Source organism: Somniosus microcephalus, chromosome 22 (assembly GCF_052327205.1).
Source record: "Somniosus microcephalus isolate GS21.2 chromosome 22, FLI_Smic_1.0, whole genome shotgun sequence".
Classification (NCBI taxonomy): Eukaryota; Metazoa; Chordata; class Chondrichthyes; order Squaliformes; family Somniosidae; genus Somniosus; species Somniosus microcephalus.
In genome coordinates, this window is record NC_141008.1 from 62,232,076 (window position 1) to 62,244,850 (window position 12,775).

General features: G+C 38.5%; 1 protein-coding gene across 6 annotated transcripts in view; it reads right to left on the reverse strand.

Moving 5' to 3' along the window:
* Window positions 1-269: 269 nt before the first annotated feature.
* tada2a (transcriptional adaptor 2A) overlaps window positions 270-12,775 on the reverse strand; it is a 29,112-nt gene continuing 16,606 nt past the window's right edge. Inside the window, exons 10-15 of one of the 6 annotated variants that reach the window (XM_085964933.1) lie at window positions 10,419-10,529; window positions 9,962-10,033; window positions 7,385-7,517; window positions 4,696-4,739; window positions 1,198-1,271; window positions 270-767 (exon numbers count right to left, since the gene is read on the reverse strand). In XM_085964933.1, coding sequence (XP_085821059.1) covers window positions 582-767; window positions 1,198-1,271; window positions 4,696-4,739; window positions 7,385-7,517; window positions 9,962-10,033; window positions 10,419-10,529 — 620 coding nt within the window. In that variant the 3' untranslated portion in view covers window positions 270-581. Of the gene's footprint in view, window positions 768-1,197; window positions 4,740-6,231; window positions 6,548-7,384; window positions 7,518-9,961; window positions 10,034-10,418; window positions 10,530-12,775 lie in introns of those variants that run through there. The other 5 variants (XR_015073261.1, XR_015073264.1, XR_015073263.1 and 2 more) reach the window with 5 other exon arrangements.

The window sequence follows — 12,775 nt, forward strand, 5'->3', positions numbered from 1 at the left end:
TGCAGCATTCAAACACAGCACTGCCCCAATTTACACCTTTGATTTTGTGCCAAATATAAACTTGTGTGAAAGATGCATACTCTAATCAGTGTTTTGAATCACTGCACCTCCTTATTGACTTCCATTTTGTAAATTTATTCTCAGTCACTATTATTGCTCAGGGAGTGGATTTATTTTATATCAAATTTATTTAACTTCCTGAATCATGTGTTGTTGCCGACGTGAGATGACTTCATCAATACAAAAACTGATCTATAAAAAGTTGTAAATGCTGTCAAGGAAATTTAATCAGATTTCGTAATAAAAAAGTTTAAATATACATCTTTACATAAACAATTACAAAAAGCATGTTTCATTATACTGAATTCACATTACAGTCGCCAAAACATAAAAGATCCAGAATCAGACAGTGAACAAATTCCAATCTTTTACAAAAAGAGAATAAATAAAAATACATGATGTTATTTTTTTCATTCTGTACATCACTGACAAAAGAAATGGGAGGTTGCCAGGTGACAGTCTGCTATTTGCCAAGGTTGCTTAGTGACAGCACTCCTGAACGTCAGCCTTGGGCCGCCTTTTTAAGCTTTAGTAATATATCCTTCTCGTATCAGGAAATCGTAGATCTTTCTTGTTTTGTTCACATCTATTTTAATGAGAGTCCTTGCCTGGGCTAGCTTCAGGCCACCTAACCTGCTGCTCTCGTTCATTAATGCCGACTTGTATTCCAAATATGCTCCGGGGACCAATCGCACCATCTGGCACAGCTATGAGATAGGTGGCGGTTGGGGGGCGGGGGGAAAGAAAGAATCCATGAACATTACTCAAACATATTTATAATACATTAAAAGTTTTACATATACTTCCTGTGATTATATGAAGGTCATGCCACACTATTACGATGAAACGTCCCACCTATCTTTCTCTTAAATGCTGTAGTTCCAGCATTTTCTATTTTAATAAGCGTTGTTGAGGTTTGTTTTTCCACTGCTGCCCCTAAAATTCAAAGGACATTGCAAAAGATACAGAAAAATGGAAGGTTAACTGGCAACATTTTGATTGGAACTAGAGGGCGCCAGGGAAAATCAGAAGTGACTGAAGCCTAATTTGATTCCCACCCATAAAATTAAGGATGAAACTATAATTAGGATTTGAGAATCTCAAGAAAGTTAGCAGTATAGAGACCATCGCATGTACCTCTTTTTCTTTTTCGTTGAGTTTCTCTGTTCCGGGAAGGCCTGTGAGGTTCAGTGGAGGTGCATTTCTCCTACCTGCTCCATCCATAACAAAAAAAGGAAAACAAAAATCAGTAAACATCAGTGCATCAAAAGGGCAATTTCTTACTTTGCTCTTCTGGTGGGAAGCCTCACCTGCTGGAAAAGCATACTGGAAATTGTGGTGTGCGCTGCGCACAAGCTCCCATCTACTTAAAGTAATCGCTATCTCAATTCAGACAATGAATTACTTTGAACTAATCATCGTTGTTATGTAGGCAACATTATTACAGAACATTACAAAATAGACATTGTACAATACTGGTGGACTCATCCATTTCAATAAACTCATTTTTCCTATAGGTCACACTTTTACGCAAGTTGTTCATGTCCTTCAAACCAGGGTGTGACTTACATACCTACTACTCTAGTCTCCCTTTACCCATGTTCCTCTAAGACATCTAATTAAACTTAAAGCCACAGGAATCCAGGGTAGTTGGGACCGGATGAGGAGTTGGTTAATAAACAGAAAGCAGGGAGTTCTTGCGAGAAGTGAATTCAGAATGGGGTGTGGTGGGGAATGAGGCGAGGGCTGAGTGGGATCCTACAAAGGATAGGCACTTGGACCCCTGTTATCTCTACTCTAATAAGTGACCCAGATAGAGAAACTCATTGCAAATTTGCTGATATTAAAATTGTGGAGAACAGTAGGGAAAGAATGGAGCAAAAGAATTAGTTTAGATAGCAAATGCAATTAGTCAGACAATTGGCAAATGAAGGTCAACACTCAAATGTGAAACATTACATATTAGTCGAAAGAGTGTGCATCATTGGGAAATTCAGTGCTCCCACTGGGAAGCTACGTTGAAGATAGGACTACTACATTGTAACACTAATTCTCTGACTCATGCTCCCTTCAAGCATGGTTCCCTACTGGGATAGGGAGATTGCTGAACTTACCCTCATAAGTTTAAAATAAATGGGGGTCAACTGATAAGAGATTTAGAAAAGAACCTGGGTGGTTGATTTATCACTTTCAATGGCTGTTCAACAAGCTGAAGGTATTTTAAAAAAATGCTGGGATTATATAACTGGAACACTAATGTATAGGGGGTTATTCTGAGGATCTACAATGCAGTTGTCAAACCCCACTTGGTAGTATAGTGTTCAATACACACACATTGGAGATGATGCAGAGAAGAGCAATTCCTAGGTGTAACGGGAATGAGTTAGGAGGAAAGATTAACCGTAAACTCTGGAGTCTAGAAAAGGAGGGAAAGGGAAGATATATACAGAATAATGGCCTAGAAATTGCAGTCGGAGGCGCACCTCCGAGTACGCCTCCGACCTGCGAAACAATTCCGAAAGTACCTCCTGGTGCCCAGGCTGCGAAGAGTTGCGGTCTCAGGCCTCGAGGTGGAGGGCAGCGTAATGGCCCACGGATCCCAGGGATGCAGGCGGTTCGGAAGCGTACCTGGAATCACGTGGGACCGGTCCTCCAATGACAAAGGAGAATTCCACTGCACTCATTTACAAAAGGAATCCCCATATGATATGCAATGGAATCCCGAAATGTAAAAATTATACAATGTACAGAACTGCAACTTTATTCATAAGTTCCTTCATTGCACTAACCTCAATAAAAATTTAATTTTTTAATAATAATTTTAAACATCATTAAGACTGTAATCCGGGCCTATATTTGCATAAACTCATTTAATAAAGTGTATGTGCAGAATTTAGGATGTAAAATGTTTAATTTAAGGCTTAGATATCCCCTTATGCCGATGCAAGCCTACTCGTATCAACCGTAAGACTTACGTGGGCAATTGCTGGGCAAATAGCTCAACTCTGCGCCAGTAACACTCAGTTTTCAGGCGGCTCAGATGATCTGTCAAGGCGTACCTCGACAGATTGCAAGTTCCAGATTTCGCGCATGTGGAAGCAGAAATCTGGAACTTGTGGGGTATTTCAAAGGGAATACGATGGCGTACTCAAAGAATACGCTGTCGCAGTCACCGCAATTTCACAATTTACAGTTGCAATTTTATTAAAAATTCTACAAGTTGTACAGGAATGCACGATATTCCTCTATTTAGAGGGCACAGAAACACATGAAGATGCAATTTACACATCAGATTTTAGAGTAATATGTTTTTCTATTATATAACCACTACAAATATTGAATTACCGTAAATTCAAAATCCATTAATAGAATAAAAGCAGAATGAATGAAATAAATTAAGTCTTTATGCATAAATATTTTCTGAATAAATTAAAATAGTGTGCCATTACTTTAAATTCAGTCAGTGGAGTACAAATTTAAATGAATGAGAGATAGTTTTAAACATTTATTTAGAGGGTGACTTTTTTTTTTCCAGTAGAGGCTTAAAAACTTAAGGGATATTCACAATGAAGCTGGACGCTACAAGAGAAGAGAGTTGGGACACTACAGGGATGTTTTGATAAGCCGATTAACCTTTTCTTATATAAAGATGCAACCTAAGCACTGGCAATAAATGTTCTATCACAGGAAAGTTCTGCTCTAACTCAAATTAAGACAAAGTAAGCAACAAAAGCAAAGACTTATTTGAACAGTTTAAAAGAGTAGAAGATGCTGTGCTTACTACAAGCCTGCACCACAAAATGGAAAGTTTTTACTGGGGATAGAGGGGAAAAGTGATCTAGACAATTAAGAGTGCACTGTTTCAAAGTCCATTGTCGGTTTTATAATGGACTTTTCCAATTTCTATAGTAAATATGTTAATATCCAGACTACAAGTCATATCGATGTACAAGTTACTGTTTTACAGTTGCAATTTTATTAAAAATTCTACAAGTTGTACAGGAATGCACAATATTTCTCTATTTAGAGGGCACAGAAACACATGAAGATGCAATTTACACATCAGATTTTAGAGTAATATGATTTCTATTATATAACCACTACAAATATTGAATTACTGTACTGTAAATTTAAAATCCATAATAGAATAAAAGCAGAATGAATGAAATAAATTAAGTCTTTATTCATAATATTTTCTGAATAAATTAATAGTGTGCCATTTTGTTTTTGTACAGAAGGTGTAAAACTACTATACGTAACTGTGCCAATAATTTCATTGGATCAATGTAACCTCCATCTGATGCTGTGCAAGTAGAACGTACAACTGCAACTATGTATAAGCCAGAGGGGAAAAAAGAACTAACTGGTTCTGAAGGTCTAACCTCTTTCCACTGCAAAAAAGCAAATTGTTAATATTTTCAAAAAGGTCATCGACCTGAAATGGTAACTGCTTCTCGCTCCACAGATGCTGCCTGACCTGCTGAGTATTTCCAGCATTTTCTGTTTTTATTTCAGATTTCCAGCATCCGCAGTATTTTGCTGCCGTTAATATATTGGGTTGCTCAAACTTTGCAGTGCATGACCAAGTTAAGGAGAACCTTCTGCGCTTCTCAGCCAGGATCAGCAGCTACTCACCTGCAGTAGGAATGACTGGTGCCACTGGGTTTAGTCCTGAATCACTGAAATGTAAAAGTGAAATACAAAATAATGAAATTAGTACATTTTTAGAACTTGGAAACCACTTCCCTCTAGAAAATCAGGAAGGTGTCCTTTTAATGTGGATGATGCACTGTAAAATTTGAAAATTTAGGACTGCAGAAGAAACCCATGCTTTTTGCCTGGATTATTCACCACCCTCAAAATTGAAAGGTATTTTCTCAGCAGTAAGCATTACAGGAAACTTTTTTATCCGGCACTGTGCTGCCGGTTGATAAAAAAGTCCGGATTACAGAGAGGTATACTTACTAAGGTACGAGAGCCCCGTACACGGCCACAGATCCAGGCGTCCCTGTTGCATGGCAACAGGTGCAGGAACCCTGGTTACACGGCCACAGATTCAGGAACCCCGGTTACACGGCCACAGATCCAGGCGTCCCTGTTGCATGGCAAGAGGTGCAGGAACCCCAGTTACACAGCCACAGATTCAGGAACCCCGGTTACACGGCCACTAATATGAAGTAAAACTTACCTGAACCTACTCCTGAATTTTGCTGGTTAAGAGAGATTTCCGGTTATTTAGGTGCTGGTAAAAAGAGAGTTTCCTGTATTTAGAAAGCACCCTGCTCTGTGTGCGAGGGTGATTGAGCACATGCAAGTGAGAGTTGGGTAGTGCATGAACAAGAGACAAATACAGGAAACTTTGGTTTATCCGGAGGTTGTATGTCCGGAAACCTCGATCTACTGGCAGAAATCAGGAGCTGTTTTGTTAGGTTTTTTTTCTTCTCGTGGCTTTGTTTTCTTCTCGTGGCTTTGTTTTCAACAGTCGGGCTCTGGAAAGTCTCTCTGAAGCTGTTGCTAAGCTACAGAGACGCTTCCAAGGTACGGGCTGACTGTTTACAAGCTGTTGCTAAACAACAGTGTTTGTTGTCAGATACGGAGATGAAAACCTCCGTATGCTTCAACATTAACTTTGTATGTCCGGCAGTTTTGATAGATCGGCAACACGCCGGTCCCGTCGGTGCCGGATATAACAAAGTTTCCTGTATTACGTGGCCAGTGACTTAATGGGAATTTTGTTTTTGTCCATTTCTTAATATGTAAAGGATTTTAATTAAAAATGTGATGTATTGAATGCAGAGAAACTTCAAAATACAACTATACACAACAGGATGCACACAAACATTAACAAATAAATATGTTGAAACATCAGATTTTGATTAATACTTTGGCTCAAATGTATATGTATACACAATGGCATATAATTTATGACCAGCATATCAATCATAAGTATAGTCATAAATAACATTCTTCTAGTATTTTATAAGATTCTGCACACAAATTCCCCTGAAATCAACAAACAGCATGTAGGGTATGTAAGGTTTCGAAAGCGCAAGAAGTTGAAAGGTCACTCTCCCTCTCTTTTCCTCTGCCCGTGGTTGATCTAATATCTATTACAGCTTAGACAGAGTGAATAGATTCTTTACAAAAGGAGATAAATATAATGAACTTTACCTGTCATAGCTGACGGAATTGGTTTGTATGTGCCATGGGTTGCTTGCTGGTTCGTTGGGCTCAGAATGGTCCCCCCCATGTCTATCAAGATAGTTTGTGTGATATTTGCGCTACAGGATCTCTGTAGTACCTCAGTTAAAATCTTCTTTGTGACATTTGCAGCTCGGATTCTGTATTAATACATGTAACTCATCGCTGAAGTTCTGTTTACATTCTTCAAAAAGCCACAGCCTTCTAGGTGCTGTTGCATGAATACATCCTTGATCCTCAACGCAGATAATTTAATAAAATCTTATGGGGTGAAGGAAGGAGGTCACTGTGACAAAGACAGTAGAGTGGGAAGAAATTTCATACATCAGAACATGGTATGTATTTTTTCCATGTTTATTAATTCAGGTATGAGTGATTTCATGACAGGTTACTGTTGTGTTCCATATGCTGCCCTGGCCTAATTCCATTCAAAGTGTAGCATCTGTGCCAAGGATGATTTTTTTTTCTCCAGGGTGTAACTGCACAGGATGCAAATTGAAATCACTTGGAAAGTGCAGAAAATTTATGTAGTGCCAGATTCGATGACAGGCACCACCTTTTTCATTGGAGATGTGATCAGAATTGGAGCCTTAAGCGTTTGATGATAATCAGTAACTGCAAAGCAGTGAGGGAAGGAATCATCAAATTCATAAGCATCAGTCTTCACCTCGACAATAATACTAATAAATTAAAAAAATTAAAAAGTAATTTGAAGTAGTTCAGCTTGTGAATTGCAATTCATATGCTGAATTTGGTTTAAAAGGATTGAGATTGATATGATGATCTTGTGATACCACCAGATGTTCTAAAATGAATGACAAAAACCTAGGTGAATGCATCCCATTTCCTATTAGGTTTTCCATGCACAAGAGAGGATCCCATGCAAAAATAATGTGCAAAAAGAACCATCTCAGAGTCTCTTGCGTCATAGTATGAACGCATTGAAAGTCAGAATCTTGCAACCACCCTCAAAGTGATCTCCGTTGAATTCATTACGTCTCACAATACCAGCATCTTCAGCTCTCCCGCCATGAGAGAAAGGATCAAACTGTGAAATTGTAATAAATAATTTAATCACATGGGCGAACAAAATTCTGGCCTCTGTCAGTCCAGGAGAACTCACATTGCTGCTTGTTTGTGCAACCACTGCTGGCAGGCGTTGGAGTCCTGGAGGCACTGGAGAACATCTGTGAGCATGCTGCGTTTTAGACGTTCCTCCTCACGATGCACCTTCAAACAGTCATATACTTTGGCACCTATACAAGAAGACATGATCGAAGAGCAGCATGTGAAAGTTAAAACTTATACAGACAACTGGGACCATTCAAGAAACAAAAATATTCTAGCAACTTTTCCAGTGATACTTCTTTTCATGGCTCGAACATGACCTAGCAGCAGATACAGTTAGAGACAACTGTTAATAAATCCAATTTGTAGGACAATCTGAAAAGGTAGTTTCAGAAAATAGAAACTATATTTTTGCAGCACATTATACTAAAAAAAAATCTAATAATTTTGATTCAAATTCAAATCATGAAAGTTGCTCCACATATACATTTCAGCAATTTTATAGTAATTTTCACGGACTCATTTTCAGATTACAGGAAACTCTCGATTTACCGGCACCTAAATAACCGGAAATATCTGTTAACCGGCAAAATTCAGGAGTAGGTTCAGGTAAGTTTTACTTCATTATTAGTGGCCGTTCCTGGATCTGTGGCCGGGTTCCGGCACCTGTTGCTAAGCAACAGGGACGCTTGGATCTTGTGGCCGGGTTCCTGCACCTGTTGCTAAGCAACAGGGAAGCCTGGCTTTGTTGCTGTATATGGAGCTCTCGTACCTTTTACTATACCTCTCTGTAATCCGGACTTTTTGATAAACCGGCACCACGCCGGTCCCGTTGATGCCGGATAAAAAGAGTTTCCTGTATATAGATATAGAGGACTCAAATAATGACCAAACAGCAAGATAAAATAGTGTCTGGTGAAGAATCTTGGACTGTGTCTGAACTGTAAACCTATGACTATTGCAGGAGTGAGAATCAAGATCAATTCAATTTGTGAGATATTTATAAAAACACTAATTTGCCAAGATGCTTCTGAAATAAATTTAATTGGCTAAAAGGTTACACTTCAATTGCAACTCTTTTACAAAAGGGACTGAAGTATTTGAATTCTGTGCTCTGCATTATTCTAGACTGTTGCACCACACTTTTATTAAAAGTTAATTTACAATAGTTTGGGATCTTTATCTGGTACTGTTTTATGTGACAGATGGATCAGAACCAGTTTGATGCACATGTAATAAAGCACCATTGAGCAGACCACAAATTAGGTGTCCTGGACAGATACCTGCATATTTTAGTACTTGGCTGTACATGTCCAGAATTGATATTGTTAGTCATTAAGCACACAAAAAAAATTATAAAAAGTGATGGTTTGCGATTTGCACTGCAGTCAGCCAAAAAAAAATTGTGCCTTTTGAGAGTCAAGTTGTGGACTTCCTCTGGCATTCCCTAAAGACTGACACTCAATCTTTGCCGATAAAGCAGAAAATGCCAATGTTAATTGGTCATCAAGCACAGCAATAAGAAGGGATAAGGCCATTTGAGTTACACTTCACCCCATTCTAGTACGCCAGTGCCAATAATTGAGAATGTGGTGAGGATGGTATTTGCCAGTTTACTCTTTCAGTTGCTGACCAAGGTGTGAAGTATGGGATACAAGTACAGTTAGAAATAATGCACCATCCAAAAAAAAGGTAGTAAAATCAATTTAGTAAACAATTTATCCAATTGTTTTACCATTAAACCACATGCCATGGCTAATTAACAATAAATGCACCAAATGCTCATTTAGTACAGTTGCTTGAATTAAGGCACTCCAGAAAGTTACAACGTAAAACAAAACTAGAACCAAGGGTATATTTTACTTTGTTACCAGCTAGACAATTAATGCACAAAATAGATTAGACAATATCATTTTCTGAAATGAAAATCTGTTAAAGGTGATGCAATCCACTGGCTTAGATGCATGAATGGGATGCACACTGCCTCTGCTCAGAACACAATAAGCACCAGATGAGAGGAAGTCTTTAGGGTTCAGTAGGGCTTCTGATGCCCAAAAACTGTTTCATAGAGGAAGTGCTGTGAGATAAAAGTTCAAGGAGGAGGTTAATGAGGTGCTAAGATCATATTGGTGGACAGATGAACTAACAGCAGCACAAAATACATTTCAGTATTTTCTTCCCCATACCTCTCCAAATAAAGTAGGCAAGATATTGCAGTCCTGTTGGATGGAACTGGATATCGGATCAAAAAAGTTGCTTATAACAACTCTTGGTTAAAACAGGAATGGCTACATCAGCAACAATCAGAACGTACGGAGTCTCGATAATAGTCTGCAGGAATCAGATTTACATGTATATGACTTTGTTTTCCTTTTCTAAATTTACAAATTGATTTTGAAAATGCTGCTACCCAGAACTGAAATTCACTGCATAACTTTAAAGTGCATATATATTAGGTCTAAACACACAAAGTGCACATACACACCAACATTATTTCATGGTATATTAATTGGATCCGATGCTTTATAATACAGTATCCCTCTCTCCTCAATACATTTGTTTGGCCTGTCGCACTGACATTTACAAGCTTATGAGAAATAATACTTAATGAATAGCTGCCCAAATAACGCACCACGGAATGTGAAGATTCCTGCCCGTCTGTATTCTTGCAACCGTTTGATCTCCTTCCGAAGTTCAAAATCCACTATGAGAAAAGGGTGACATCAGTCAGAAAGGTCACTTTTAATTGAATGTGTAAACCCCCCTCCCACCCAGACACATGATATTTGGGATTTTTCTGGATCTCAATATAATTCTAAAGAAGTTGATAAAATTCTCAAATTTTGAACCTTAAATAACATATTATATCTTAAGGCATTTAAAAGCCACAGAGATCAGTAATTAAAAAAAAAAATATTCTGATCATGGTCAACAAAAATATAAATTTGTTTAAAAAAAGTCATTATTTTTAAGGAATGAAATGATCTGTATTTTAGCCTGTGATGTGCAACAGAACACACTTTTATGTCAACTTTAAAAGGCTGCAACTACTGCATAAAAGGAAAAAAAATAGAAGAAATGCTACGTACATGTATGGCTTTCAATAAATTTGTCATGCTCTGTAGGCCCCAGTAGTCTTGCAAAGTGTCTCATAGCTTCATAGAGGTCCTGAACTTCTTTAGGGTATCGTCTTTCAAGAACTGCAATTATAAAAGTGGACATTTTTGAATGTATTTTCCCAACTGCAATGGGGTGCAACTGTGAATATCCCAGGATAAACTTCATTACAATGCCCAAAGCTTTTGCATGCTGCCATGTATTAACTATTTCCAGACAGTCCAACGGTGCCCTCCCTGGGTAGACACACATGGCATTCATGAACAGTCAATGTGTTTTAATGAGTGTGTTCAGTGAACCATCAGTTATTTATAAAAAGAAAATGCGTTGTTGGTGAGTGAATCACTACGGAGTGAAATAATATTTTTTCCCCAAAACTAGCATCGTGACTTGTCAAAGACAATTAAAAAAAAAGTCATCTCTCCTCCTACAACTTTCTCTCTGCTTTTCTTTCATTTTTTCTCTTGCTGTACACTTCAGAGACTTTGCTATCGCTATATCTGTCTTAAACTCTATTTTTACTTTTTCTTTCTCAATAACTTCTAATCATACATATCTTCCACTCTCAATATGCTCGTCACACAGGTTCCTTTACTGATTTACTCAATTTCATCTTTTACTAAAAGGCTAGGGCAGGCAGCAAGATGGCAGCCAGCACTTAATGGACAAAGGTAGGTACAGATGTCAGGCACTGGGAGACAAAGGCCATTTGGGAGCTGCTGCAATTCACCCACAGGGACCATCTCTCCCTCCTCCCCTTCAACACCACTATTTCACCCCGTCAACAACATTTATCTCTTCCCTCCCGTCAACAGCATCTCTCTCTCTTTCCCTCCCCTGACTTTAACTGGATCTCATCCCCCCTCCTTTCAATGGGATCTCTCTCACCCCAATCTGGAGGGTCCCTCTCAACAATAAAATGAAAATGAGTTTCTTCATATAAACCATGAATATACTCATATTTGCAACCATTAAGCTTCATTAAAACTGTAAATGCTGAATCTATTAGGTGATATTGAAATTTAATAAACCACTAATTTCTTTAAATGAATAAATCATCCTTTTCCTCAGAATTGAGGTGTGTGTGTGGGGTGGGGGAAAGAGAGGAGTGGTCAGGGCATTCAGCTCCTCTGCAGACAGAGGCAGGGCTGTGTGGAGGGCAATATTTAGCCTGGCAGAGAGGTGCCAGTTTGGGCAGAGCAGAGAGGCCGAGCTCAAACATTGTTGTGCAGAGCCTGGGCATCGGTGACTCTCCACTTGGCACTCACCATTCCTGATTATAGCATGTTGTCAGAAGCTAGCACCGAGCAGAGACCAGGCACTTGCCCATGGGAGTTGGGTACTAAAGTACAAGTCCTAGCAGGTGCATTAATAGAAACGCAGCAGAGGCATCTTGTGGAATGTGGGAAAAGGAGGAGAGAAAATAAAAACTTTAAAAGTAATTTAGGTTTTTTTTTTTAATTGGCAAATGAAGATATTCAACAGATAAAGAGGGCTGTTTACTGAAAAGTATAAAATAATTTTCTAACTCTTCTAGGGAAGAATTTTTTTTTTTTTTTTTTTAATTGTAATTTTTTTCTGTTTAAGGATATTTTGCTAGTACGTGTTATAGAAACATAGAAGATAGGAGCAGGAGTAGGCCATTCGGCCCCTCGAGCCTGCTCCGCCATTCGATGAGATCATAGCTGATCATCCAAATTCCGTACCCCGTACCTGCCTTCTCCCCATATCCCTTGATACCTTTAGCTCTAAGAAATATATCTAACTCCTTCTTGAATATATTTAAAGACTTGGCCTCAACCGCCTTCTGTGGTAGAGAATTCCACAGGTTCACCACTCTCTGGGTGAAGAAATTCTTCCTCATCTCTGTCCTAAATGGCTTACCCCTTATCCTTAGACTATGATGTAGACAGGATCCTGCAACTCATCTTCAGTGCTGTAGTTATGCTGAATACTGAAAGTGATCTGGGTTTTACATGGAGCTGCACTTCAACACTCAGCTTATTGCAATGAGAAACAGTAACATATCCGTTTGTTGCTTTTAATTTAATCTGATCTCAGTTACTACGCTTACTGCTGTTACTGAATGAGCTAAAACCAAGTAGGAACCTTAGTGAGGTATAAATTAAATTAATTATTAATTGGTCAGTCAACATCTGTACAGAGAAAGACAGGCTATGACATTCTAATGAAGGGTATACACCCAAAATGTCAGAACTTGTCTATTTTCTTTACAGTTGCTGCCCCTGCTGTGTATTTCCAGCATTTTCTGTTTTTATATATTTTTATTATACAAATGGCTAAACACATCAAAAGCATGGCAATGGAA